Source organism: Pseudophryne corroboree, chromosome 4 (genome assembly GCF_028390025.1).
Source record: "Pseudophryne corroboree isolate aPseCor3 chromosome 4, aPseCor3.hap2, whole genome shotgun sequence".
Taxonomy (NCBI): Eukaryota; Metazoa; Chordata; class Amphibia; order Anura; family Myobatrachidae; genus Pseudophryne; species Pseudophryne corroboree.
In genome coordinates, this window is record NC_086447.1 from 326,104,843 (window position 1) to 326,130,902 (window position 26,060).

The window sequence follows — 26,060 nt, forward strand, 5'->3', positions numbered from 1 at the left end:
AATTTGGCCATTTTCAACGAATCGGAACTACAAATAATTTATAATGGTGCAGATCGTTCAGTGTCTGTGAACGATAATCACGATGTGCAGTCCAGCTGGTCGTTGCTTCTGATCTTCTCTGCTGCAGGGAAGATCTGAAGCTATCGTCAACGACAGCATGCTCCTGGATGTAGCCACTCCCAGATCTTAAGATATATCTTATGTGTATTGTACTAAATCGTTTGCCCAGGACTGCCAGGGAGCTGCCGGGAGAGTTATAGGGAAATCATTAACGACAATGCATCGTTTACAGGTTGTCTAGTGAATGTGAACCTTCACAGTGCAGGTTTTAATGATATCCCATCTTCAGCACAGATGGCTAAATCAAAGTAACTGAAGTACTAATTAAATCATGGATATCAGGCTTGAGCACAGATGAGGATCGATGTTGGGAATGTCTGGCCTAGAACATGATAGAAATGATGTTAGCAGTATACACACATAATATGGACTGCTTTTTAACCTGATATTATTGCAGTGTTTGCTACCACAATATTGCATACAGATTCCTAAAGCCTGTCACTTCCTCTACTGTTGACAGGGATCTGTTCCACTCCCACTAATAGAGGTGGTGACAGGTTTAAGAATCTGTGTTGACCAGAAACCGCTTGAATTATTAAAATGCACACTCTCAAACGACTTAGGCTAAATTAAGCCACTAACTTAGAATTTATTTAATGGGGAATATACAGTATATGTATTATATTACATGAACATAAAGTTTTCCCTTTAAGTAGTAGTTCTATATTTTAATTATTTCCTGGATTATAGAACATTTTTATTCCATGTCTTATCCTGTGTTTACAAATGTTTTACAGGAACTTTAGTTTTTATATGCTTATTATTTGTATCACTGCATATATTTACAGTTATATGTTCTCCCAATTTGTCCTGTTTAGATAAAAAAATAAATAAATAGGATTTTGGTTACCTACCGGTAAATCCTTTTCTCGTAATCCGTAGGAGGATGCTGGTGTCCACATTAGTACCATGGAGTATAGATGGGACCACCAGGAGCCATTGGCACTTTAAGAGTTTGAGAGTGTGGGCTGGCTCCTCCCAGACTCTAGAAACTGTGCCTGAGGAGACTGACATCTTCGAGAGAAGGATTTAACACAGATAGTGACGAGAGTCACACCAGCTCACACATACAAGGCACATCAAGCTAACTTAGCTTGAAAACTCAGCAACCGCTGAAACATTACTTACCAAGTAACAATGCAGTACTCAACTAATACAAAGTTGTACTGAACCAAATAATGAAAGCAGGAAAACAAAGAGCTGGGCGGGTGCCCAGCATCCTCTACGGACTACGAGAAAAGGATTTACCGGTAGGTAACCAAAATCCTATTTTCTCTTACGTCCTAGAGGATGCTAGGGTCCACATTAGTACCATGGGGATGTACGAAAGCTCCCAGAACGGGAGGGAGAGCGCGGAGGCTCTTGCAGAACTGACTGACTGAACTTCAGATCATCAGAGGCCAAAGTATCGAACTTGTAGAACTTTGCAATCGTGTTCGACCCAGACCAAGTTACAGGTTGGCAAAATTGTAACACCGAGACACCCCGGGCAGCCGCTCAGGAAGACCCCTCCTTACGAGTAGAGTGGGCCTTGACAGACGTAGGACACGGCAAGCCTGCCGTAGAATACGCATGCTGGATAGTGAACCTGATCCAGCGAGAGATATTCTGCTTAGACGCAGGACACCCAATTTTCTTGGGATCATACGAGACAGTCTGATTTTCTGTGATGAGCAGTCCTCTTCACATAGATTTTCAGAGCCCTTACAACATCCAAGGACTTTGATGAAATTGAGGAGTCAGTAGCCACTGGCACCACAATAGGTTGGTTGATATGAAATGCCGACACAACCTTCGGAAGAAACTGCTGACGTGTCCGGAATTCAGTCCTATCTTCGTGGAAGATCAAGTATGGGCTTTTACAGGACAAAGCCCCCAACTCCGACACACGTCTAGCAGAAGCTAAGGCCAACAACGTGACAGGCTTCCATGTAAGAAATTTTACCTCAACCTCCTGTAGAGGCTCGAACCAGTCCGATTGGAAGAACTGCAACACCATGTTAAGGTCCCAAGGCGCCGTAAGCGGTACCAAAGGGAAGTTGGATGTGCCGAACTCCCTTCAAAAAGGTCTGAACCTCAGGGAGGGCAGCCAATTGTTTCTGGAAGAAAATGGATAGGGCCGAAATCTGGACCTTCACAGATCCCAACTTCAGGACCATATCCACACCGGCTTGTAGGAAGAGGAGAAACCGTCCCAGTTGAAACTCCACTGCAGGAAATTTCTTCGATTCACGCCAAGATACATATTTTTTCCAAATGCAATGGTAATGTTTAGACATTACTTCTTTCCTAGCCTGTATCAGTATATGTATGAATAACTTTATTCGGAAAGCCCTTTCGAGCTAGTATCAGGCGTTCAACCCCCATGCCGTCAAACGTAGCCGCGGTAAGTCTTGATAGGCGAACGGCCCCTGCTGCAGCAGGTCCTCCCGAAGAGGAAGAGGCCTTGGCTCTTCTTGCAGTAGATCCAGAAGATCCGCGTACCAAGCCCTTCTTGGCCAGTCTGGAGCAATGAGGATCGGTTGAACCCTTGTTCTCTTTATGAGCTTTAGAACTCTTGGGATGAGTGGAAGTGGAGGAAATACGTACACAGACTGGAACACCCATGGAGTCACTAGGGCGTCCGGTCCCTCGACTTGGAACAATACCGCCAAAGCTTCTTGTTGAGACGAGAGGCCATCATGTCAATCTGGGGTATGCCCCAAAGATCTGTTACCGCCTTGAACACCTCCGGATGGAGACCCCACTCCCCTGGATGGAGACCGTGTCTGCTGAGGAAGTCCGCTTCCCAGTTGTCTACTCCCGGAATGAAGATTGCTGACCGCGCCAACGTGTGTTTTTCTGCCCAGAGGATGATTCTTGTTACCTCTGCCATTGCAGCTCTGCTCTTCGTTCCGCCCTGTCGGTTTATGTAAGCCACTGTCGTTACACTGTCCAATGCATTTGAATGGCCTGATTTCTCAGAAGATGGGCAGCTTGGAGAAGACCGTTGTAGAAGGCTCTTAGTTCCAGAATGTTTATCGGAAGGCCGGCTTCCAAACTTCACCACCTTCCTTGGAAGGTTAACCCCTGAGTGACTGCGCCCCAGCCCTGGAGACTTGCATCCGTGGTCAGAAGGATCCAGTCCTGAATCCCAAACCTGCGGCCCTCCAGAAGGTGAGGTAACTGCAGCAACCAGAGGAGTGAAATCCTGGCCTTTGGCGACAGACGTATTCTCTGGTGCATGTGTAGATGGGATCCCGACCACTTGTCCAGGAGATCCAGTTGGAAGGACCGAGCGTGAAACCTCCCGTACTGCAGAGCCTCGTAAGAGGCCACCATCTTCCCCAGAAGGCGAATGCACTGATGAACTGACACCCGGGCTGGCTTCAGGACATCCCGGACCATCGTTTGAATCACCAAAGCCTTTTCCTCTGGAAGAAAAACCCTCTGCACCTCCGTGTCGAGGATCATTACCAGAAAGGACAACCTCCTGGTTGGTTCCAAATGTGATTTTGGAAGATTCAGGATCCAACCATGTTCCCTGAGAAGCTGGGTCTTGAGTGCTAAGGACCGTAATAGCTTCTCCTTGGACAATGCCTTTATCAACAGATCGTCCAGATACGGAATTATGTTCACCCACTGTCTGCAGAGGAGAATCATTTCCGCCATCACCTTGGTGAATACCCTCAGTGCTGTGGAGAGGCCGAATGGGAGGGTTTGGAACTGAAAGTGACAGTCCAACAGTGCGAATCGAAGATAAGCTTGATGCGGCAGCCAAATCGGAATGTGGAGGTACGCATCCTTGATATCCAGGGATACTAGGAATTCCCCCTCCTCCAGACCTGATATCACCGCCCTTAGAGACTCCATTTTGAACTTCAACTCCCTCAGAAAGGGGTTTAGTGATTTTAAGTTCAGAATGGGCCTGACCGAACTATCCGGTTTCGGTACCATGAAAAGGTTTGAATAGTAACCTTTGTTTTGCATATGAGGTGGTACTGTCACAATGACCTGTGCCTCCACCAACTTCTGGACAAGCCTGATCTGAAAAATCGGTGAGGAGGGAGATTTTAAAATTCCAGCCTGTACCCCTGGGACACGATATCTTGCACCCAGGGGTCCAGGACGGAGGACACCCAGACATGACTGTCTCCAGGGTGTGCAGTCCACCGTCATGCGGATGACTTTGATGTACCTGAAGCAGGTTTCTGTTCCTGGGAACTTGGAGCCGCAGGTTTCTTGGACTTGGGCCGACCTTCCCGAAAGAAGGTGTTGGACGGTATGGCCTTTCTGGGCTTGGAAGACCGAAAGGGCTTTGATGTAACTTAAGAAAAGGGTTTCTTCGGAGCAGGTGTAGCTGTGGGAAAAAAGGGTGACTTACCAGCCGTAGCCATGGAGATCCATGCATCTAACGCTTCCCCAAAGAGATGAATGTACATAAAGTTTATATAATCCCGCACCAGTTTTCTTAATACATTTTTTTGTGGTATACAGTTTAGATGTATTGTGGTAACTTCTGCTTACTGAAAAAAATCTTGGGTTTTTTCAACCCTATATGACTCTGTACGCAGGTGCCCTCCAAATGCTTTTGAGTCCTAGACCCACATGAAATTACCAAAGAAAAGAGAAGAAAGAAGCATTTTTTTGGATGCACTCAACCACTGTTCGTTTACTTAAAATGTCTATTCTTTATTAGATATACATTAAAATATAAAGGAATTGGTGAAATATTAAAATATAGTGTGAATAAGAAAAACAGAATGTGATAATAAAAACTACTAGTTTCCGACTGGTGATCCCTCAAAGTATCAACTGAATAAAGGCTATATTGCCTGTAACACAGTATCCGTGTTTTTTTTTATATTGTCCCATAAACTACTTTTTTTTTTTTTTAGGTATAACAGGATAGCAGTATTATTGCTTATCCTTTTGCAACACTTACAAATATACTCTTGTAAATTGTAGCTATTTTACTGATCTTATAAAGTGTAGCTATTTAGTGTTGCTAGCTTTGTTCCAAAGATGTGCTTTATAGCTTAAAGGGAAACACACTAGACATGGTGGGAAAGATATCCCTTAATTAATATATAAAGGATGGTGTGTTAATCACAGATAACCGGGCAATACATTATTGAAATAAAGCTAGTAATATTTAAGTAGCTATAATACATAAGAGTATATCTGCAAGTGTCGCGTCAATCAAAGATAATCAGTGGAGGTATTATTTCTCCTACATGAAGGACTAGCAGTGACACATCTTTGGAACAAAGCTAGCAACACTAAGTAGCTACAATTTATAAGATCAGTAAAATAGCTACAATTTACAAGAGCATATTTGTAAGTGTTGCAAAAGGATAAGCAATAATACTGCTAGCCTGTTATACCTAAAAAAAAGTAGTTTATGAGACAATATAAAAAAAAAAAACACGGATACTGTGTTACAGGCAATATAGCCTTTATTCAGTTTATACTTTGAGGGATCACCAGTCGGAAACTAGTAGTTTTTATTATCACATTCTGTTTTTCTTATTCACACTATATTTTTATATTTCACCAATTCCTTGATATATTAATGTATATCTAATAAAGAATAGACATTTTAAGTAAACGAACAGTGGTTGAGTGCGTCCAAAAAATGCTTCTTTCTTCTCTTTTCTTTGGTGCTTCCCCAAAGAGAGCCTGACCTGTGTAGGGCAGGGCCTCAACACTTCTCCTGGATTCCACGTCAGCAGACCACTGGCGCAACAAAAGTCCTCGACGAGCTGATACTGACATGGAAGAAATTCCCGCAGCCATGGAACCCAGGATTCTACCAAAAATCCTGCCAAATCCTGAATGTTGCGTAAAAACAATTCATCACCACATTTCTCCATAGTATCCAAGTCCTCAAGTAACGTGCCTGACCACTTTATTATAGCTTTGGCAATCCAAGCACTGGCAATAGTGGGATGCAGTATTACCCCAGAAGCCGTGTACATGGATTTGAGCGTATTATCAATTTTACAATCAGCCAGCTCTTTTAAGGCAGTAGATCCTCGAACAAATAAAACCACCTTTTTTGAGAGTCTGGATACTGACGCGTCAACAATAGGCGGGTTTTCCCATTTTTCCCTATCCTCTACCGGGAAAGGAAACGCTACCAGAACCCTTTTAGGTATCTGGAATTTTTTATCCGGGTTTTCCAAAGCCTTTTCAAAAATAGCATTTAATTCGTTTTTCACGCAGGGAAGGTTAGCGAGGCTTTCTTATTCTCAGTGAAGTAAGCCTCTTCAACCTGCTCGGGTGTTGTATCAGCAATATTCAACACATCCCTAATAGCCTCTATCATCAACTGCACCCCTTTTGCAAGAGATGCTGCCCCCTGCAACACATCCCCGTCACCGTCTGCAGTATCAGAATCGGTATCATCCTGCATGATCTGTGTAAGAGCACGTTTATGTGAATATACAGCGGGGAGCCCTGATGTACCAGAACCGGGCCAGACTTCCATAGAGTTCTGTAAAGCCTGAGTTGCAGATTCATTTTGTGCAACCCTATTTGAAATCTGATAGAGGATAACCACTCAGGCTCCCTTGCTGGAATCTGTGCTAAACCAGTGCAATTCTGATTACATGGAATGGGATCATCCTGACAGGACATATCCTCTGCAGCATATGACAGAGTCCCTGGACATTGCTTAATAGAGACCACAGACACTACACACACACACACACACACACACACACACACACACACACACACACGGGAGGACAGTCAGAGTTTCACCCCCAAGAATGGCAAGAGAGACACGGAGATTGGAGCCAACCCACACACAGCCCTTTTAATATAAAGGGAGTCCCCCTATCAGCGCCGACTGCGCACCTTTATAGGTTACACAGTCGTTTTGCAGCCTCCCCCCCCCCCCCCCCCGCCCCTTCTACAACCTCCTGGCTCCGCGAGAGATAGATGGAGTTGCTGTGGAGGGACTTGCTCTTCCTCGACAGCGTTGAGCAGGCAGGAAAATGGCGCCGAATGCTGCTGGGTCCGCTCTGAGGATAAGCGCCGCCCCTGAAATTGCATGCTCTTCCCGCTCTTCATAGGATTATACTGGCCTGGGGATTTATGCTGGCTGAGATCCCGGGATCCTGACAGGCTGTGTGACCAGTGTAGGTTGTAGGTGCTGGCTCAGGGCACCCCTCACAGCGCCGCACTATGTACCGCTGAGCTTCCGGAGCGCAGTTAATACTGCGCTTCTACCCTGATGCCGCCATCTTTACACCAGCCCCCCGCTTGCTAGGGGGTCAGTGACTCACTCGCCACTGATCTTCAGCTCTATAAGGGGGTGGCGGCATGCTGCTGGGGTGAGCGATCCCCTGTGGTGGGGAACGATCTATCCCCCCAGGAGCTCAGTGTCCTGTCAGCAGAGATAGTGGCTCAGACCCCACAGGGCAGACACTACTCCCCCCTTAGTCCCACGAAGCAGGGAGGCTGTTGCCAGCAGCCTCCCTGTAAAATAATAAACTCTAAAATAAACTTTACTAGAGAGCTGTGACCGGCTCCTTTGGGCACATTTTCTAAATTGAGTCTGGTAGGAGGGCATAGAGGGAGGAGCCAGCCCACACTCTCAATCTCTTAAAGTGCCAATGGCTCCTGGTGGACCAGTCTATACCCCATGGTACTAATGTGGACATCAGCATCCTCTAGGACGCAAGATAAAAATACCAACAAATAGCAGTTTTTATTTATTTTATAAATAACTCCTATCTCTACCCAGTATAAACCTTTTTTTTATATCTTTCCACATGCTCATTTACAGTTTAGTATATCATTTTTAATATAAAGCACCATACTATGCGGATTATTTTCATATAGGGGTAATGGGTTCCCCTTTTTTGTGTGCGTTTCTATTTTCATTAGATATCCATATTAATATATACTGAATATAGGGCAGACCTGGGCAAAGTACGGCCCGCGGGCCACATACGGCCCTTTGGCAATCCCTGTCCGGCCCACAGGCTCCCTGCACCATGGATTCTCGGGTCCTGCAGGACGCGCTGTGAATCACAGTACTGTGTGTGCCATAGCCAATACTGAAATGCTATTGGCTGAAGCGCACACAGGACGAGTGACTCACATTGCATCCTGCAGGACACAATCGTTCGCCATTGCCCGCCTCCCCTGTCAGTCACCGCCAGCATGTTCCCAAGGCGCCTCCTGATACGTCTGTCATCCTTCCTTGCCTGGCGGCGTGCCGCTCAGTCAGCACCATGCTGTGGGACAACTGCACACAGCAAGATCACTGTCCGGGGCCGGCACATACTGTATGTAACGTTGCTGACTAGAGGACCATTCTCCTACCCCCAATATAGAGAACCTGGGCAGGTACACATTATATCCCCTGTACATAAAAAAATAATAATAAATTATGTGTGTGTGTACCCTAAATTGTGCAGTAGTACTTCTTGTAGAACTACAAGTCCCAAGTTCGATTGTCTCTTAATTTTCTCCTATAAATACCCAGTGCTGGATCTGGTGGACTTAAGACCTTCTTAATTAGGTTGGCGTCTTCCCCTTATTCCCGTATCCACCGTCGGGTAACTGTGTGCAACTCAATTAAAAAGAAGGGGTGTGCACCACAGTGCATAAAACCACTACTTTATTAGGACAACCACATACAATTAAGTATAGAATCACGTACTAACAGTGCTGGTATAAACCACCGCAAGTAACATCAGCATCATTGGTTCGGCCCTCCAACGCAGTTCAGAGTTTTCATGTGGCCCCCTATAGAAATTAATTGCCCACCCATGATATAGGGGATGTAGTTGTGTGACCGGCTAACAATAATGATGCCGAAATCTCGCCCCCTAACAATCCCGATAGTCGGCATGCCCACTAACAGGAACTATTCCCACACGTAGGTGTCGACGACACCCATAGAGTGGGAACAGATGCACTCACCACCCCAGCCAGCCATCTCGAAGCTGGGATCCCGGCGTCGGTATGGTGTTCGGCGGTCTCCTGACCGCTGGTCACACATACCCAACCCGAATATAGGCTGTGTGACATGTCTAGAGTGAACTTTTAAATTTACTATGCTGAAGAATTGTATCAAATAGAATGTAATTGTTACAGTTTCAGCTTAGGTTTGTTGCAATGTAATTCTGCTGTGGCACAGCCTGAGATACACTCCCCTCCACTTTAGAATCTGTTAATTAGAGCCACAGGTGGATAAAAGCAGTGCTTTATAATCCTGCTACACTGCACGCTACCACTTCTGCCATTTGAAAAAGCCTTCTGCATCGTGGAAAAATGTGTTGAGGATACGGGAGTCCCTTCTTCTGATACTACAGGACTCTGAATGTCCCCCAGAAGCAAATTGCTTGACTGGCATAGTGAAATTCACTACTCACTGATGACAGATCTGGGAAGGATTCCACTGCATGCCTTGCACTGAGACCTGCCATCTGTAAACTCAGGCCCATACTCTTGCCGGCTCTGCTACAAAGTGAGGTCAACAACAATGTTGTATGGAGTAGCTATCCATCTTGTGCCTTGGATAAGCGAGTAAAGTTAGCCATTTCATACTGGTGCACTCTTTCTTTTTCTGTGCTGTATGGACAACCATATTGTACCCCTTTCTGTGTTAAGACTGACTGGACATGAGAGAGTCCCTGCAGGTATAAGTGGAACTTTTAGCATAGTCATATATGGATTGGCATAGCAAGCATTAGTCTGAGGAATTACATTCAGTTTTGAATATTATTACAACTAATTGAGCAATATTATCTCCTACACTAGCCTGCCATTTATACATCTATGAGTGACACTGCGATTGTGCAGGCTAATCTATTTAAGGCATACTAAAGCTTGGAGCACTTGGAGACTACAACAGTGGTTATATCTATGGGACGCAATTAATTTCACAAACGACGGGATCCCGGCAGTCCAACTACCGATGCTGGAATCCCGGAGCAGGGAAAACGCCTGGTGTTTCCACTCGGTTGGTGGTCCATGCCACCACCCGAAGCGCGGTGAGCAGACTCACTGAGCTCGAGGTCGGTATTCAGTCTGACGGGATTCCGGCGTCTGTCTCCTGACAGCCGGGATTTCATACCGAATCCATAACATGTATAGAATCACTAATGACTATATTTTAATGTATTTTTGAATTAGGGGTACTAAGTCTTGGACAGGGATAAAGTGGATGTAGATAATGTACGAGCCAACCAGCTAATGTCATTTTTTAAATCCAGCCTGTAACATGGCAGTTAGGAGCTGATTGGCTGGTAGTTTATCTCCGTTCACTTTATCTTTGTTCAAGGCTTAGTACGTAGACCCCTTAGTCCAGGCTTTTTCAACCAGTGTGTCGTGGCACACTAGTGTGCCGCGACCAGTTGCAAGGTGTGCCGCGGAACCAGAGCAGCTTCCTGCACTTTCAGAGTGTACTGTTGGCCCGGGCTCTTCTTAGAGGATCAGTCGTGCTCTGGCCGTGACCTATACCTTGAAGACACGGCGGTGTGATGTCATAGGGCATGGCCGTCGTGTCTCACCACCTAGCCAGCCCACCCGCCTGCATACACATATTTCCTTGCCTACCCACACCCACCTGACCGCCCGCTGCTCAGTATTCGCAGCACTCCACTATGAACAACGCCTGCCACTGAGGGATAGGTAGGAGGACAGCTGACCGGTAGGTGCTAATATTTGTTATTTTATTTCTCCTGTGGGGAACAATAGGATTTATGTGGGGAGAATAAGGATTTATGGATTTATGGGGGGAACAATGTGAATAATTCATGTGGGGAGCAATAGGATTTATGTGGGGAGCAATGATTGTTTTTTCTGTGTAGGCCAATGTATGTGTGGATTTTTTTTTTACTGTGACAGCCAATGTGTGTTTTTTGTTTTTTTCTGTGGGGAACTGATGGTGTGCCTTGGCAATTTTAAAATATTGTTTGGTGTGCCGCGAGTAAAAAAAGGTTGAAAATCACTGCCTTAGTCTATTATTTTAATTACCAGCACTGAAGATAACTGTACAGTCTTGTTCTATGTATGTGCATTTTCTCTAATAAATATCATTTAATACTACCACTGATTCTATATGCCTACAGCGCTTTTATGGCATCCATTAGCTCAACAGAATACCAAATCACTGTAATTCATAAGCTATTCTCTATCCATATGTTCCATTCATATCATGCCCCATGTTATATAACAGGCAGGAGCAGACTTCATGGAAGACTACATGAGCGGCAAAGATCATCTCCATGCTGTCTTACAGACAAGATTTTTGTAAACAGCAATAAGGGGGAGACTGACTTAGCACTTGCATTAATACAAAAAAAAAAAAAAAATTGTCCATAATTTAACAGTAGAGAGACAACTTATGGCTATACATAAAAGTAGAATGCATACAGGTGCCATTATAATGGTTGAAAAGAAAAGGACTTTAAGAGGTATATTCAATTGAAGTCTGATCCATTCCAACATTCATTTGTCGGAATGGATCCGACCTGGGCTATTCAATGCATTCTCAATTCAACTTAAAAAAAAAGTCGAATTGAGATGCGGGAGCTTAGACGGGGGAGAGCCGCGGGCAGAGCAACACTACAGCGCTGCTCTCCCCCATCTGCCTGCAGCTCTCCCCCATCTCTGCCTTTCCCCGTCCCCGCATCACAGCCGCCGCTCATGGCAGCGTCCACCCGGCTCCAGCAAGCGAGGTCTCGCTTGCTGGAGCCGGGTGGTTGCTGCTGTGAGCGGTGGCTGTGATACATCCTCCGGGCTGCTCTCCCCGTCTGCCCGTGGCTCTCCCCGTCTCTGCTGACGCATCTCACGTCAACTTTTTTAAAGTCGAATTGAGAGGGTCGTAAAGGGGGCCAAAACCGACCATTTTCACGCGGATCGGCAGCTATTCCGCCTATCCACGTGCTTTTCAACATGTCGAGTTCCTCGACTTGTCGAATAATTTGGGGTTAGATTGAATGAATAGGTCGGAACCCCTTCCGACCTAGAAAAGTCAAAAACTGCTGTCTTTTCGACAGACGGCAGCTTTCGACTTCAATTGAATATACCCCTAAATGGATCAAAGGCCTCCATGATAACTAAGTTTTGTGTTTGTTTTTTTATTTGGGGGGGGGGGGGGGGGGGGGCATTGGGGGGGGGGGGGGGGGTCCACAGGGACATAAAATTATATTTCCAGTTAACTACTAGTAGACATATAAACCCATCATTTCTATCATTAATTAAATGATCCTTACCGTGTTAAATCATCATCTCCAAGCATTCCTTTTGGGACTGGAGAATATCGGCCAGGGGATGGAGGTAGAGGATGTCCAAGATATCCAGGTGAACTGATATGATTATCCACTTGCTGAGAATACGCTGCAACAACAGTTTGTGGAAAACTATTAAATCAACCTAAGACACATGAAACATTCATGCATGTAGTGTTCAGAGACAAAAACAAAGGATAATGCCAATACAGATCAAGATGGAATGCAAGGGTTAAAATGGCACTTTGGCAACCTCAAGCAATAAAAGTGTTGCCCTTTTAAATATTGGGCATACACATAAGAAATTATGAGATTTACATCCAAATGCTTTGTAAACAAACCCCTATGCTTCTGCGTGTCAGAGCTGTTTTGGCATCACACGAAAGATGCAGCAGGAGATTAGGCTAATGTCAATCTTTTAGCTTAACAGTGTGGGTGGGTTCAGGGGGCAAAATGACACCCACATAGGAATAAATACCATAACCAACATGCAGATTAATTTTTTCCCTTTTGTTTATAAGAAATTATATGCCTAAGACTATTGTATTTGGTTTTTAGTTTGCTTTTTTTGCATATATTTTAAGCATTGAATGTATTCTCATATGAATAATTCTATGAAGTTTGCCTATAATGGCTACCTCAGCTGGTAACTTTCGTAGGTGCAATATATAGCCCATGGAAGTTATCACCAAACATAACTGCACCAACTCAACAATATGCTTATTGTGCGCTCTAGATTTCTTTTTTTTTTTTTTATAATTGTATGGCTTTCTATAATAACAAATCTTTGCACAATGTACTATGTTTCTGATGCCTGTAATGCGACTGAGCCCTATGGGAGAAAAGTGTTCTAAAAATTATTAAACTTAAATTTTAAAATAAGTCTCTGTGATAATTATACAGGTGAAACGCAGAAAATTATAATATCGTGCAAAAGTTCATTTATTTCAGTAATTCAACTTAAAAGGTGAAACTAATATATTATATAGACTCATTACATGCAAAGTGAGATATTTCAAGCCTTTATTTGTTATAATTTTGATGATTGTGGCTTACAGTTTAAGAAAACCCGAAAATCCAAAATCTCAGAAAATAAGATTATTACATAAAATCAATAAAAAAAGGATTTTAAATATAGAAATGTCGGCCCTCTGAAAAGTATAATCATGCGTATGTACTCAGTACTTGGTTTGGGCCCCTTTTGCATGAATTACTGCCTCAATGCGGCATGGCATGGATTCTATCAGCCTGTGGCACTGCGGAGGTGTTATGGAAGACCAGAATGCTTCAATTGCGACCTTTAGCTCTTCTGCATTGTTCGGCCTCATGTCTCATCTTTCTCTTGGCAATGCCGGTTCAGGTCAGGCGAGTATGAGGGAGCTTCACAAGGAGTGGACTGAGGCTGGAGTTAGTGCATCAAGAGCCACCACACACAGACGGATCCTGGACAGGGGCTTCAAATGTCGTGTTCCTCGTCAAGCCACTCCTGAACAAACAATGTCAGAAGCATCTTACCTGAGCTAAAGAAAAAAAAGAACTGGTCTGTTGCTCAGTGGTCTAAAGTCCTCTTTTCTGATGAGAGCAAATTTTGCAAAACCAAATTGAGATTCCAGTTTGCCCTGGGGGTCACAAAAGGAGGTTGGATGTGCAGAACACCTTTCAAGAACGTCTGGACCTCTGGGAGAGAAGGCAATTGTTTCTGAAAGAAAACAGGCAGGGCCCAAATCTGGACTTTTATGGAGCCTAGGCGTAGGCCCACATCCACTCCCGAAACAGCAGGAAACGTCCCAGATGAAATTCCACAGCAGAAGATTGTCCGCTTTCACACCAAGAGACATATTTCTTGAAGATACGATGGTAACGTTTAGAAGTTACCGCCTTTCTGGCTTGGATCATAGTCGGGATTGCCTTGTCAGGAATCCCTCTTTTGGCTAGGATCAGCCGTTCCAACTTCCATGCAGTTAAACGTAGCCACGGTAAGTCTTGATAGACGAACGGGCCCTGTCGCAGAAGATCCTCTTGAAGAGGCAGAGGCAACGGATCTTCGATCAGTATCTCGAGAAGATCCGCATAACAAGCCCTTCGTGGCCAATCCGTAGCAATGAGGATTGCTTGAACCTTTTCCCTTTTTATTCTTTTTAGAATTCTTTGGATCAGAGGAAGTGGAGGAAACACGTACAGCAGCTGGTAAACCCACGGAATTGTCAGGGCGTACTCCACCACTGCCTGAGGGTCTCTCGACCCGGAATAATATCGCTTGAGCTTCATGTTGATCTGTGGGTAACCCCACCGACGCGTCAGCCACTGGAACACCTCCGGGTGAAGGACCCACTCCAGCAAGTGCAGGTCGTGTCTGCTGAGGAAGTCTGCTTCCCAGTTGTCCACTCCCGGAATGAAGACCGCCGACAACCCACAGCGTTTTTTTCCGCCCAGAGGAGAATTCTTGACACCTCTAACATTGCTGCTCTGCTTTTCGTTCAGCCCTGTCAGTTTATATACGTCACCGCTGTCACATTGTCCGACTGGACCTGAATGGCCAAATTGAAGATATGAGGCCTGCAGAAGTGCACTGTAGATAGCTCTGAGTTCCAGGATGTTTATCGGAAGGACGACCTCCAGATTTGACCATCTTCCCTGAAACTGTATCCCTGGGGTGGCCGCGCATCAACCTTTGAGACTTGCGTCTGTGGTTAGTAGAACCCAATTCTGAATTCCGAATCCCCGACGAGGTGAGAAGTTTGTAGCCACCACAGGAGTGATATCCTGGCTTTTGGCGACAGCCGAATCATCTGGTGCATGTGAAGATGCGATCCGGACCATTTATCCAACAGATCTAATTGGAAGGGCTTCGCGTGAAACCTTCAATACAGAATCGCCTCGTAAGAGGCCACCATTGTCCCCAGAAGGCTTTCCGGGGATTTTGTTTCACCAGCCTCTGGCAGGCGAAGGAGAATTCCCAGAAACAGCACAGTTTTCATCAGAAAACGGGGCTGTTGCACACGAAAACACACAGGTTTCACTGAACCTGTGTGTTTTCGGGAGAAAGGTTATTTTTTTTTTTTTTTACAGGCTATCCATCTGGAAAAAAGTTCAGAAAAACGGCCGTTTTTCGGACTCAATGTTTTACGGGGGATAATTGGATATCTCCCTATGTGGACAAAAATATTTTGCCACACGTTATTTATTGAATTCAGGTGTTTTAATCAGACCCATTGCCAAAGGTGTATAAAATCAAGCACCTAGCCATGCAGCCTCAATTTTCAAACTTTTTTTTTTGAGACAAAATGGGTCGTTCTGAAGAGCTCAGTGACTTCAAGCGTGGTACTGTGATAGGATGCGACATTTGAAGTAAGAGGGTTCAAGAAATTTCGTGCACACAACAGCACCCCGCTGTATGGTGGCAGCAGACAGCCTCCGGGCCTCCAGGGACTACTGCGGCTCAGAGAGTGGATGCACGCACACAACAGCACCCTGCTGCACCTAGCCTCCTACATTAGCAGTATGGTAGCAGCAAGAAGCCATCAGGTCTCCTGGGACTACCGTCCTACTGCCCGCCGGCTGTGTCAGGCCGAGATTGCAGCAGAGCTGTGGCTGCATCTCTTTGATTAAAAAACCCCCCCAAAAAACTGCCTCAATGACAGGGAGGGACGCGGCCTGAATGCACCGCCCTGTATCCACCACTGGTCAACTGTAAGTGATATTATTAGAAAGTGGAAGTGTTTAGGAACAGCAGCAACTCCACGAAGCGGAAGACCGCGTAAAATCACAGAGCGGGGTAAATGACTGTTAAGTCGCATGGTGCGTAGATGTCGCCAATGCTCTGCTGATTCCATAGCTGAAGAGTTCCAAACTTTCACTGGCACTAATAAAAGCACAAAAAACTGTGCAGCGGGAGCCTAATGGAATGGGTTTCCATGGCCAAGGAGCTGCAGGCAAGCCTCACATTAATGCCAAGTGTCAGATGGAGTGGTTTAAAGCAAACCAACACTGGACTGTGGAGCAGTGGAAACATGTTTTGTAGAGTGACGAATCATACTTCTCTTTTTGGCAGTCAGATGGGCGAGTCTGGGTTTGGAGGCTGCCCGGAGAACTTTACTTGTCTGACTGCATTATACCAACTGTGATACTTGGTGAAGGAGGGATAATGGTATGGGATTTCTTTTTTTTTTTCAGGGTTTGGCCTAGGCCCCTTATCTCCAGTGAAGGACAATCTTAATGCTTCAGCATACCAAGACATTTTGGACTGCTATGCTTCCAACGTTGCGAAAATAGTTTGGGGAACGCCCTTTTCTATTCCAACATGACTGTGCCCCAGTGCACAAAGCAAGGACTATAAAAGACATGGTTTATGGAATTAGGTGCGAAGAACTTTACTGGCCCGCATAGAGCCCAGACCTCAACCCCACTGAGCACCTTTGGGATGTACTGTAATGGAAATTGTGAGGCAGGTCTACCCGCCCAACATCACTTCCTGACCTCATAAATGCTCTTCAGAACGAATGGGCACACATTATCACAGAAACATACTAAAATATTGCTGAAAGCCTGCCAAGAAGAGTGGAAGCTGTTATAGCTGCAAAAGGGGTGCCAACTCCATATTAAAGGATTAGTATTTGAATACAATGTCATTACAGTCCCTGTTGGTTTTATGGTCAGGTGTCCGAATACTTTTGTCCATATAGTGTATATAATGATAATACGCCATGGGTTTAGTACTGTGCATAATTGTACTTTGAGCAATGATATTTATGCTTTGAGCCGCCTCTTCATAAGTGAAATTCTGAAATTGAAAAGAACAGTATTTCTGCCCAAACTTATTTTTCTTTATGACCAAACTGAGATCATTTTGTGCGATATGAAGATAGTCAGGCATCCTGGGCAACTGATACCTTCTTGGATCTGAGCGGCAGCTCCGGGGCTTGGCAGAGAGTAAATTGCTTACTTTTGCAGAATAGGATAATAAATCAGTTATGCAGATACTGTAAATTGCAAGACCATTTTCTTCTTGCTATTGTCAAAAACGAGTTTTATGGTAAGAACTTACCCTTGTTAAAACTCTTTCTGCGAGGTACACTGGGCTCCACAAGTCTGGACAATGGGGTGTAGAGTAGGATCTTGATCCGAGGCACCAACAGGCTCAAAGCTTTGACTGTTCCCAGAATGCACAGCGCCGCCTCCTATATCACCCCGCCTCCCAGCACAGGAGCTCAGTTTACTTAACCAGCCCAATGCAGTAGCAGGAAAAGAGACGACAACGGTTAGTAGCCACATACACCACACTCTCACGACAAGAGAAGTGTCAGCGGCTAATGCCATATCAACCCAAAGAAGCTAAGTGCGTCAGGGTGGGCGCCTTGTGGAGCCCAATGTACCTCGCAGAAAGAGTTTTAACAAGAGTAAGTTCTTACCATAAAACTCGTTTTCTGCTGCGGGGTACACTGGGCTCCACAAGTCTGGACAATGGGGATGTCCTAAAGCAGTTCCTTATGGGAGGGGACGCACTGTAGCGGGCACAAGAACCCGGGGTCCAAAGGAAGCATCCTGGGAAGCGGCAGTATCGAAGGCATAGAACCTTATGAACGTGTTCCCGGAGGACCACGTAGCCGCCTTGCACAATTGATCAAGGGTCGCACCACGTTGGGCCGCCCAACAAAGTCCAACAGACAGAGTAGAATGGGCCGTAATATGAACAGGAGCTGACAGACCAGCCTTCACATAAGCACGCGCAATCACCATTCTAATCCACCTGACCAGGGTCTGCTTGTGAGCAGGCCAGCCACGTTTGTGAAATACAAACAAAACAAAGAGAGAATGAGACTTTCGAATAGAAGCAGTTCTCTTCACATAGATACGGAGAGCCCGTACCACATCCAAAGACCGCTTTTTGGGAGACAAATCAGGAGAGAGAAAAGCTGGAACCACAATCTCCTGATTAAGGTGGAACGAAGAAACCACCAAAGGTAAATATCCGGGACAAGTCCTAAGAACCGCCCGGTCACGGTGAAAAATCAGATTTGGGGAACTACAAGACAAGGCACCCAAATCCAACACTCTTCTAGCAGAGGCAATAGCCAGCAAGAACACCACCTTAAGGGAAAGCCAGGGGGAGGCCCGCCCCGTCATGCGGCAGGCTTATCGGTCTTGGCTGCTGGCTGACGGGCAGCCCAGGCTCTTTTGGGCTTCGGCTTACCAGGTTTGGAAGTGCGGGCCTGCTTATGGTACCAATATATGACCAGCATTGTCTAGCATGGTCAGAGGAGATTTCAGCTTCTAACTCCAAGGCCCATCTTCAATAGTCTCTGCCGCCCATGTAGCTGCAATAGTGGGCCTTTGTGCAGCACCCGTGAGGGTGTATATCGCTTTTAGACAACCCTCGACACGTTTATCCGTAGGCTCTTTTAGAGACGTGACGGTAGTGACAGGTAGAGCTGAGGAAACCACCATCCTAGCCACATGCGAGTCTACTGGAGGAGGCGTTTCCCAATTCTTAGACAGCTCTGCCGCGAGGGGATAGCGAGCCAGCATCTTCTTTTGAGGCACAAACTTCGTACCCGGGCTTTGCCAGGGTTCCTGACGTATATCCACTAGGTGCTAAGAGTGAGGTAAAACTTGTTTAATCACCTTTTGATGCTTGAACCTATCTGGTTTCTTAGGAGGAGCGGATGGCTCGGTATCATCCGTAATCTGCAGAATTAACTTAATAGCCCCCAAAAGATCAGGAACATCCACATGTGAACTACCCATCAGCCGTATCTGAGTCAGAACCTGTGGGGTCAGTGTATGTGCTGTCTTCATCAGACGAGGTGTCAGTGACAGCAGTGGATTGTGAGGAGACGAGCGCTCGCTTAGAGGACCTTATGGACTTAGGTGAGCGATGGTCAGACTTTTTAGTAGTCAGGGACTGCCTCAACTTATTTAATTGAGCAGATAAATCGTCCGCCCACGGCGGGTTAGCTGCAGGGACCACATACGGTTGTACCGGCATTGGGGGTCCCATAGGGGGTGTTAGTTTATTAACTAGCGTATGCAGAAGCGTGGAAAAAGCGGCCCATGGAGGGTCAGTATGTGCCTCCGTTGCCACAGTCCCACTGGGGGGCAAGGAGCCCCCAGAACCAGAGCCCACAGCTGCTATATTCTCCCCATATGTGCCTGTGGCTTCAGCAACACCAGCAGTGTGTTCCGCCCCAGAACCGTTACCCTCAGAAGCAGACATGATATAACTTGCAGTATGACGTAACACAGTACAATTATTAGCAGCACTATATCCCTAAACCCAAACCCCTGCACAGTGTATTCAGCACTAGCAGAGAAAAAGGAGAGATATGGTGACTAAATCACACAGAGAAAAATACGTAATACAGTATATCTTTGTGAAAATCCTATATTAAATAACACCTGACGCACCAAGCCCCCTCAGGTTATAGAATATATGGATAGCAAGTTGAGTGAAAGACACGAGATGGACACCACTCAGCTAGCAATGCACACACAAATAGTCACAGTTTGTACAATGCAGAGGTTATTACAGACAATAATACTGCACTGGACTACCTTACACAGCTATATAGTCAATAGATATAACACTACACAGTAAGAAACTGGATGTATATCACAGGGTAATTGTACTATAAACCCCTGACTAAATGCACTCTTTTTTACTAACACTGACTAAAAAGGCAGGTAGAATACTAAAGTGTCACGTAAAGACACAGCGCTGATAACCAGGCGGCTTTACATAGGAGGATTTGCCCAAGCAGTCCCAGGAACAGTGAGCTGAGGAGTAATGGCGCCGCAGACACTGACTGGGAGTGAGGAAAAGACAGAGATGCAGCTCCAGGGCGGGAACACTTGCTGGAAATGGCGCCCTGGGGCTGGGGGAGGGGCTTCAGGTTTAAGCCTTAACCCCCTTGCTGGCAAAACCACTGGGTACTGTGGGCGGGTGTAGTACGGGTGACCGGCGGTCTCCTGACTGCCGGTCACCTTACCGACGCCGGGATCCCGGCAGCATACCGACGCCGGGATCCCGGCGGGGAAGGGCGAGTGCAGCAAGCCCCTTGCGGGCTCGCTGCACTCGCCACGTTGGTCGCCACGGGTTCTATTCCCACTCTATGGGTGTCGTGGACACCCACGAGTGGAAATAGTCCCTGTTGGTCGGCATGCCGACCATCGGGATAGTGAGCCGTCGGGCTCACGGAGGAGGTCATGTGACTGTCGGTCAGCCGACCGGCGGTCACATGACTACCACCCCTGTGGGCGATATTAAAATCAGTTTTAAGAGAAAACCTGACCTGCGCCCATGCCCTGGTGATCTAGTGGGATCGCCTGTATCCACAGTGTCCACCGCCAGCGCGCGGCCCGCCTCCCACTGACCGCGCCGGATCGCGAGCGGGACCCACTTACCACCTCCCGAAGCGCGGCCACGTGATCCTGGAGAGCCCCAGTTGTGTGTGTCTAACATGAAGAAAACCGGAGCCTCCGCTGTAGGTACCCGGCAACCAGGGCTCGGGAGTGTACAGCGCTGCTGGGGAGAGCTGGAGCTGCAGCAGTGAATGTCACAAAACATTTACCACCGCTGCTGCCCTTGAAATCTTCACTTTTTACCTCATAAAAATAAGAATTTACTTACCGATAATTCTATTTCTCGTAGTCCGTAGTGGATGCTGGGGACTCCGTCAGGACCATGGGGAATAGCGGCTCCGCAGGAGACAGGGCACAAAAGTAAAAGCTTTAGGATCAGGTGGTGTGCACTGGCTCCTCCCCCTATGACCCTCCTCCAAGCCTCAGTTAGGATACTGTGCCCGGACGAGCGTACACAATAAGGAAGGATTTTGAATCCCGGGTAAGACTCATACCAGCCACACCAATCACACTGTACAACCTGTGATCTGAACCCAGTTAACAGCATGATAACAGCGGAGCCTCTGAAAAGATGGCTCACAACAATAATAACCCGATTTTTGTAACAATAACTATGTACAAGTATTGCAGACAATCCGCACTTGGGATGGGCGCCCAGCATCCACTACGGACTACGAGAAATAGAATTATCGGTAAGTAAATTCTTATTTTCTCTGACGTCCTAAGTGGATGCTGGGGACTCCGTCAGGACCATGGGGATTATACCAAAGCTCCCAAACGGGCGGGAGAGTGCGGATGACTCTGCAGCACCGAATGAGAGAACTCCAGGTCCTCCTCAGCCAGGGTATCAAATTTGTAGAATTTTTCAAACGTGTTTGCCCCTGACCAAGTAGCAGCTCGGCAAAGTTGTAAAGCCGAGACCCCTCGGGCAGCCGCCCACGATGAGCCCACCTTCCTTGTGGAATGGGCATTTACATATTTTGGCTGTGGCAGGCCTGCCACAGAATGTGCAAGCTGAATTGTACTACACATCCAACTAGCAATCGTCTGCTTAAAAGCAAGAGCACCCAGTTTGTTGGGTGCATACAGGATAACAGCAAGTCAGTTTTCCTGACTCCAGCCGTCCTGGAAACCTATATTTTCAGGGCCCTGACAACATCTAGCAACTTGGAGTCCTCCAAGTCCCTAGTAGCCGCAGGTACCACAATAAGCTGGTTCAGGTGAAACGCTGACACCACCTTAGGGAGAAACTGGGGACGAGTCCGCAGCTCTGCCCTGTCCGAATGGACAATCAGATATGGGCTTTTGTGAGACAAAGCCGCCAATTCTGACACTCGCCTGGCCGAGGCCAGGGCCAACAGCATGGTCACTTTCCCTGTGAGATATTTCAAATCCACAGATTTGAGCGGTTTAAAGCAATGTGATTTGAGGAATCCCAGAACTACGTTGAGATCCCACAGTGCCACTGGAGGCACAAAAGGGGGTTGTATATGCAGTACTCCCTTGACAAACTTCTGGACTTCAGGAACTGAAGCCAATTCTTTCTGGAAGAAAATCGACAGGGCCGAAATTTGAACCTTAATGGACCCCAATTTGAGGCCCATAGACACTCCTGTTTGTAGGAAATGCAGGAATCGACCGAGTTGAAATTCCTCCGTGGGGGCCTTCCTGGCCTCACACCATGCAACATATTTTCGCCAAATGCGGTGATAATGTTGTGCGGTCACCTCCTTCCTGGCTCTGACCAGGGTAGGGATGACCTCTTCCGGAATGCCTTTTTCCCTTAGGATCCGGCGTTCAACCGCCATGCCGTCAAACGCAGCCGCGGTAAGTCTTGGAACAGACATGATCCTTGCTGAAGCAAGTCCCTTCTTAGTATCTCTTGAAGTTCCGGGTACCAAGTCCTTCTTGGCCAATCCGGAGCCACGAGTATAGTTCTTACTCCTCTCCGTCTTATAATTCTCAGTACCTTGGGTATGAGAGGCAGAGGAGGGAACACATACACCGACTGGTACACCCACGGTGTTACCAGAGCGTCCCAGCTATTGCCTGAGGGTCTCTTGACCTGGCGCAATACCTGTCCAGTTTTTTGTTCAGACGGGACGCCATCATGTCCACCTTTGGTCTTTCCCAACGGTTCACAATCATGTGGAAGACTTCCAGATGAAGTCCCCACTCTCCCGGGTGGAGGTCGTTCCTGCTGAGGAAGTCTGCTTCCCAGTTGTCCACTCCCGGAATGAACACCGCTGACAGTGTTATCACATGATTTTTCGCCCAGCGAAGAATCCTTGCTGCCATTGCCCTCCTGCTTCTTGTGCCGCCCTGTCTGTTTACGTGGGCGACTGTCGTGATGTTGTCCGACTGGATCAGCACCGGTTGACTTTGAAGCCGAGGTCTTCCTAGGCTCAGAGCATTGTAAATTGCCCTTAGCTCCAGTATATTTATGTGGAGAGAAGTCTCCAGACTTGACCACACTCCTTGGAAATTTCTTCCCTGTGTGACTGCTCCCCAGCCTCTCAGGCTGGCATCCGTGGTCACCAGAACCCAGTCCTGAATGCCGAATGTGCTGCCCTCTAGTAGATGAGCACTCTGCAGCCACCACAGAAGAGACACCCTTGTCCTTGGAGACAGGATTATCCGCTGATGCATCTGAAGATGCGATCCGGACCATTCGTCCAGCAGATCCCACTGAAAAATTCTTGCGTGAAATCTGCCGAATGGAATCGCTTCGTAAGAAGCCACCATTTTTCCCAGGACTCTTGTGCATTGATGCACTGACACTTGGCCTGGTTTTAGGAGGTTTCTGACTAGCTCGGATAACTCCCTGGCTTTCTCCTCCGGGAGAAACACCTTTTTCTGGACTGTGTCCAGAATCATCCCTAGGAACAGCAGACGTGTCGTCGGAAACAGCTGCGATTTTGGAATATTTAGAATCCACCCGTGCTGTCGTAGAACTACTTGAGATAGTGCTACTCCGACCTCCAACTGTTCTCTGGACCTTGCCCTTATCAGGAGATCGTCCAAGTAAGGGATAATTAAGACGCCTTTTCTTTGAAGAAGGATCATCATTTCGGCCATTACCTTGGTAAAGACCCGGGGTGCCGTGGACAATCCAAACGGCAGCGTCTGAAACTGATAGTGATAGTTCTGTACTACGAACCTGAGGTACCCTTGGTGAGAAGGGCAAATTGGGACGAGGAGGTAAGCATCCTTGATGTCCAGGGACACCATATAGTCCCCTTCTTCCTGGTTCGCTATCACTGCTCTGAGTGACTCCATCTTGATTTGAACCTTTGTATGTAAGTGTTCAAAGATTTCAGATTTAGAATAGGTCTCACCGAGCCGTCTGGCTTCAGTACCACAATATAGTGTGGAATAATACCCCTTTCCTTGTTGTAGGAGGGGTACTTTGATTATCACCTGCTGGGAATACAGCTTGTGAATTGTTTCCAATACTGCCTCCCTGTCGGAGGGAGACGTTGGTAAAGCAGACTTCAGGAACCTGCGAGGGGGAGACGTCTCGAATTTCCAATCTGTACCCCTGGGATACTACTTGTAGGATCCAGGGGTCCACTTGCGAGTGAGCCCCCTGCGCGCTGAAACTCTTGAGACGACCCCCCACCGCACCTGAGTCCGCTTGTACGGCCCCAGCGTCATGCTGAGGACTTGGCAGAAGCGGTGGAGGGCTTCTGTTCCTGGGAAGGGGCTGCCTGCTGCAGTCTTCTTCCCTTTCCTCTATCCCTGGGCAGATATGACTGGCCTTTTGCCCGCTTGCCCTTATGGGGACTAAAGGACTGAGGCTGAAAAGACGGTGTCTTTTTCTGCTGAGATGTGACTTGGGGTAAAAAAGGTGGATTTTCCAGCTGTTGCCGTGGCCACCAGGTCCGATGGACCGACCCCAAATAACTCCTCCCCTTTATACGGCAATACTTCCATGTGCCGTTTGGAATCTGCATCACCTGACCACTGTCGTGTCCATAAACATCTTCTGGCAGATATGGACATCGCACTTACTCTATGATGCCAGAGTGCAAATATCCCTCTGTGCATCTCGCATATATAGAAATGCATCCTTTAAATGCTCTATAGTCAATAAAATACTGTCCCTGTCAAGGGTATCAATATTTTCAGTCAGGGAATCCGACCAAGCCACCCCAGCGCTGCACATCCAGGCTGAGGCGATCGCTGGTCGCAGTATAACACCAGTATGTGTGTATATACTTTTTAGGATATTTTCCAGCCTCCTATCAGCTGGCTCCTTGAGGGCGGCCATATCTGGAGACGGTAACGCCACTTGTTTTGATAAGCGTGTGAGCGCCTTATCCACCCTAAGGGGTGTTTCCCAACGCGCCCTAACTTCTGGCGGGAAAGGGTATAACGCCAATAATTTTCTATCGGGGGAAACCCACGCATCATCACACACTTCATTTAATTTATCTGATTCAGGAAAAACTACAGGTAGTTTTTTCACACCCCACATAATACCCTTTTTTGTGGTACTTGTAGTATCAGAAATATGTAACACCTCCTTCATTGCCCTTAACATGTAACGTGTGGCCCTAATGGAAAATACGTTTGTTTCTTCACCGTCGACACTGGAGTCAGTGTCCGTGTCTGTGTCGACCGACTGAGGTAAATGGGCGTTTTAAAGCCCCTGACGGTGTTTGAGACGCCTGGACAGGTACTAATTGGTTTGCCGGCCGTCTCATGTCGTCAACCGACCTTGCAGCGTGTTGACATTATCACGTAATACCCTAAATAAGCCATCCATTCCGGTGTCGACTCCCTAGAGAGTGACATCACCATTACAGGCAATTGATCCGCCTCCTCACCAACATCGTCCTCATACATGTCGACACACACGTACCGACACACAGCACACACACAGGGAATGCTCTGATAGAGGACAGGACCCCACTAGCCCTTTGGGGAGACAGAGGGAGAGTTTGCCAGCACACACCAAAACGCTATAATTATACAGGGACAACCTTATATAAGTGTTTTCCCTTATAGCATCTTAATATATAATAATATCGCCAAATAAGTGCCCCCCCTCTCTGTTTTAACCCTGTTTCTGTAGTGCAGTGCAGGGGAGAGCCTGGGAGCCTTCCTAGCAGCGGAGCTGTGTAGGAAAATGGCGCTGTGTGCTGAGGAGAATAGGCCCCGCCCCCTTTTCGGCGGGCTTCTTCTCCCGTTTTTCTGACAACCTGGCAGGGGTTAAATACATACATATAGCCCCAGAGGCTATATGTGATGTATTTTTAGCCAGCATAGGTACTTTCATTGCTGCCCAGGGTGCCCCCCCCAGCGCCCTGCACCCTCAGTGACCGTTGGTGTGAAGTGTGC

The 26,060-nt window shown here is 46.9% G+C and overlaps 1 protein-coding gene across 27 annotated transcripts in view; it reads right to left on the reverse strand.

Annotated features, from left to right (window-relative positions):
- Window positions 1-26,060, reverse strand: part of DLG1 (discs large MAGUK scaffold protein 1) — a 1,011,951-nt gene that overhangs the window by 278,565 nt on the left and 707,326 nt on the right. For all 27 annotated transcript variants that reach the window (XM_063916386.1, XM_063916392.1, XM_063916391.1 and 24 more), the window contains one exon: window positions 12,342-12,465. In XM_063916386.1, coding sequence (XP_063772456.1) covers window positions 12,342-12,465 — 124 coding nt within the window. The remainder of the gene's footprint in view (window positions 1-12,341; window positions 12,466-26,060) is intronic.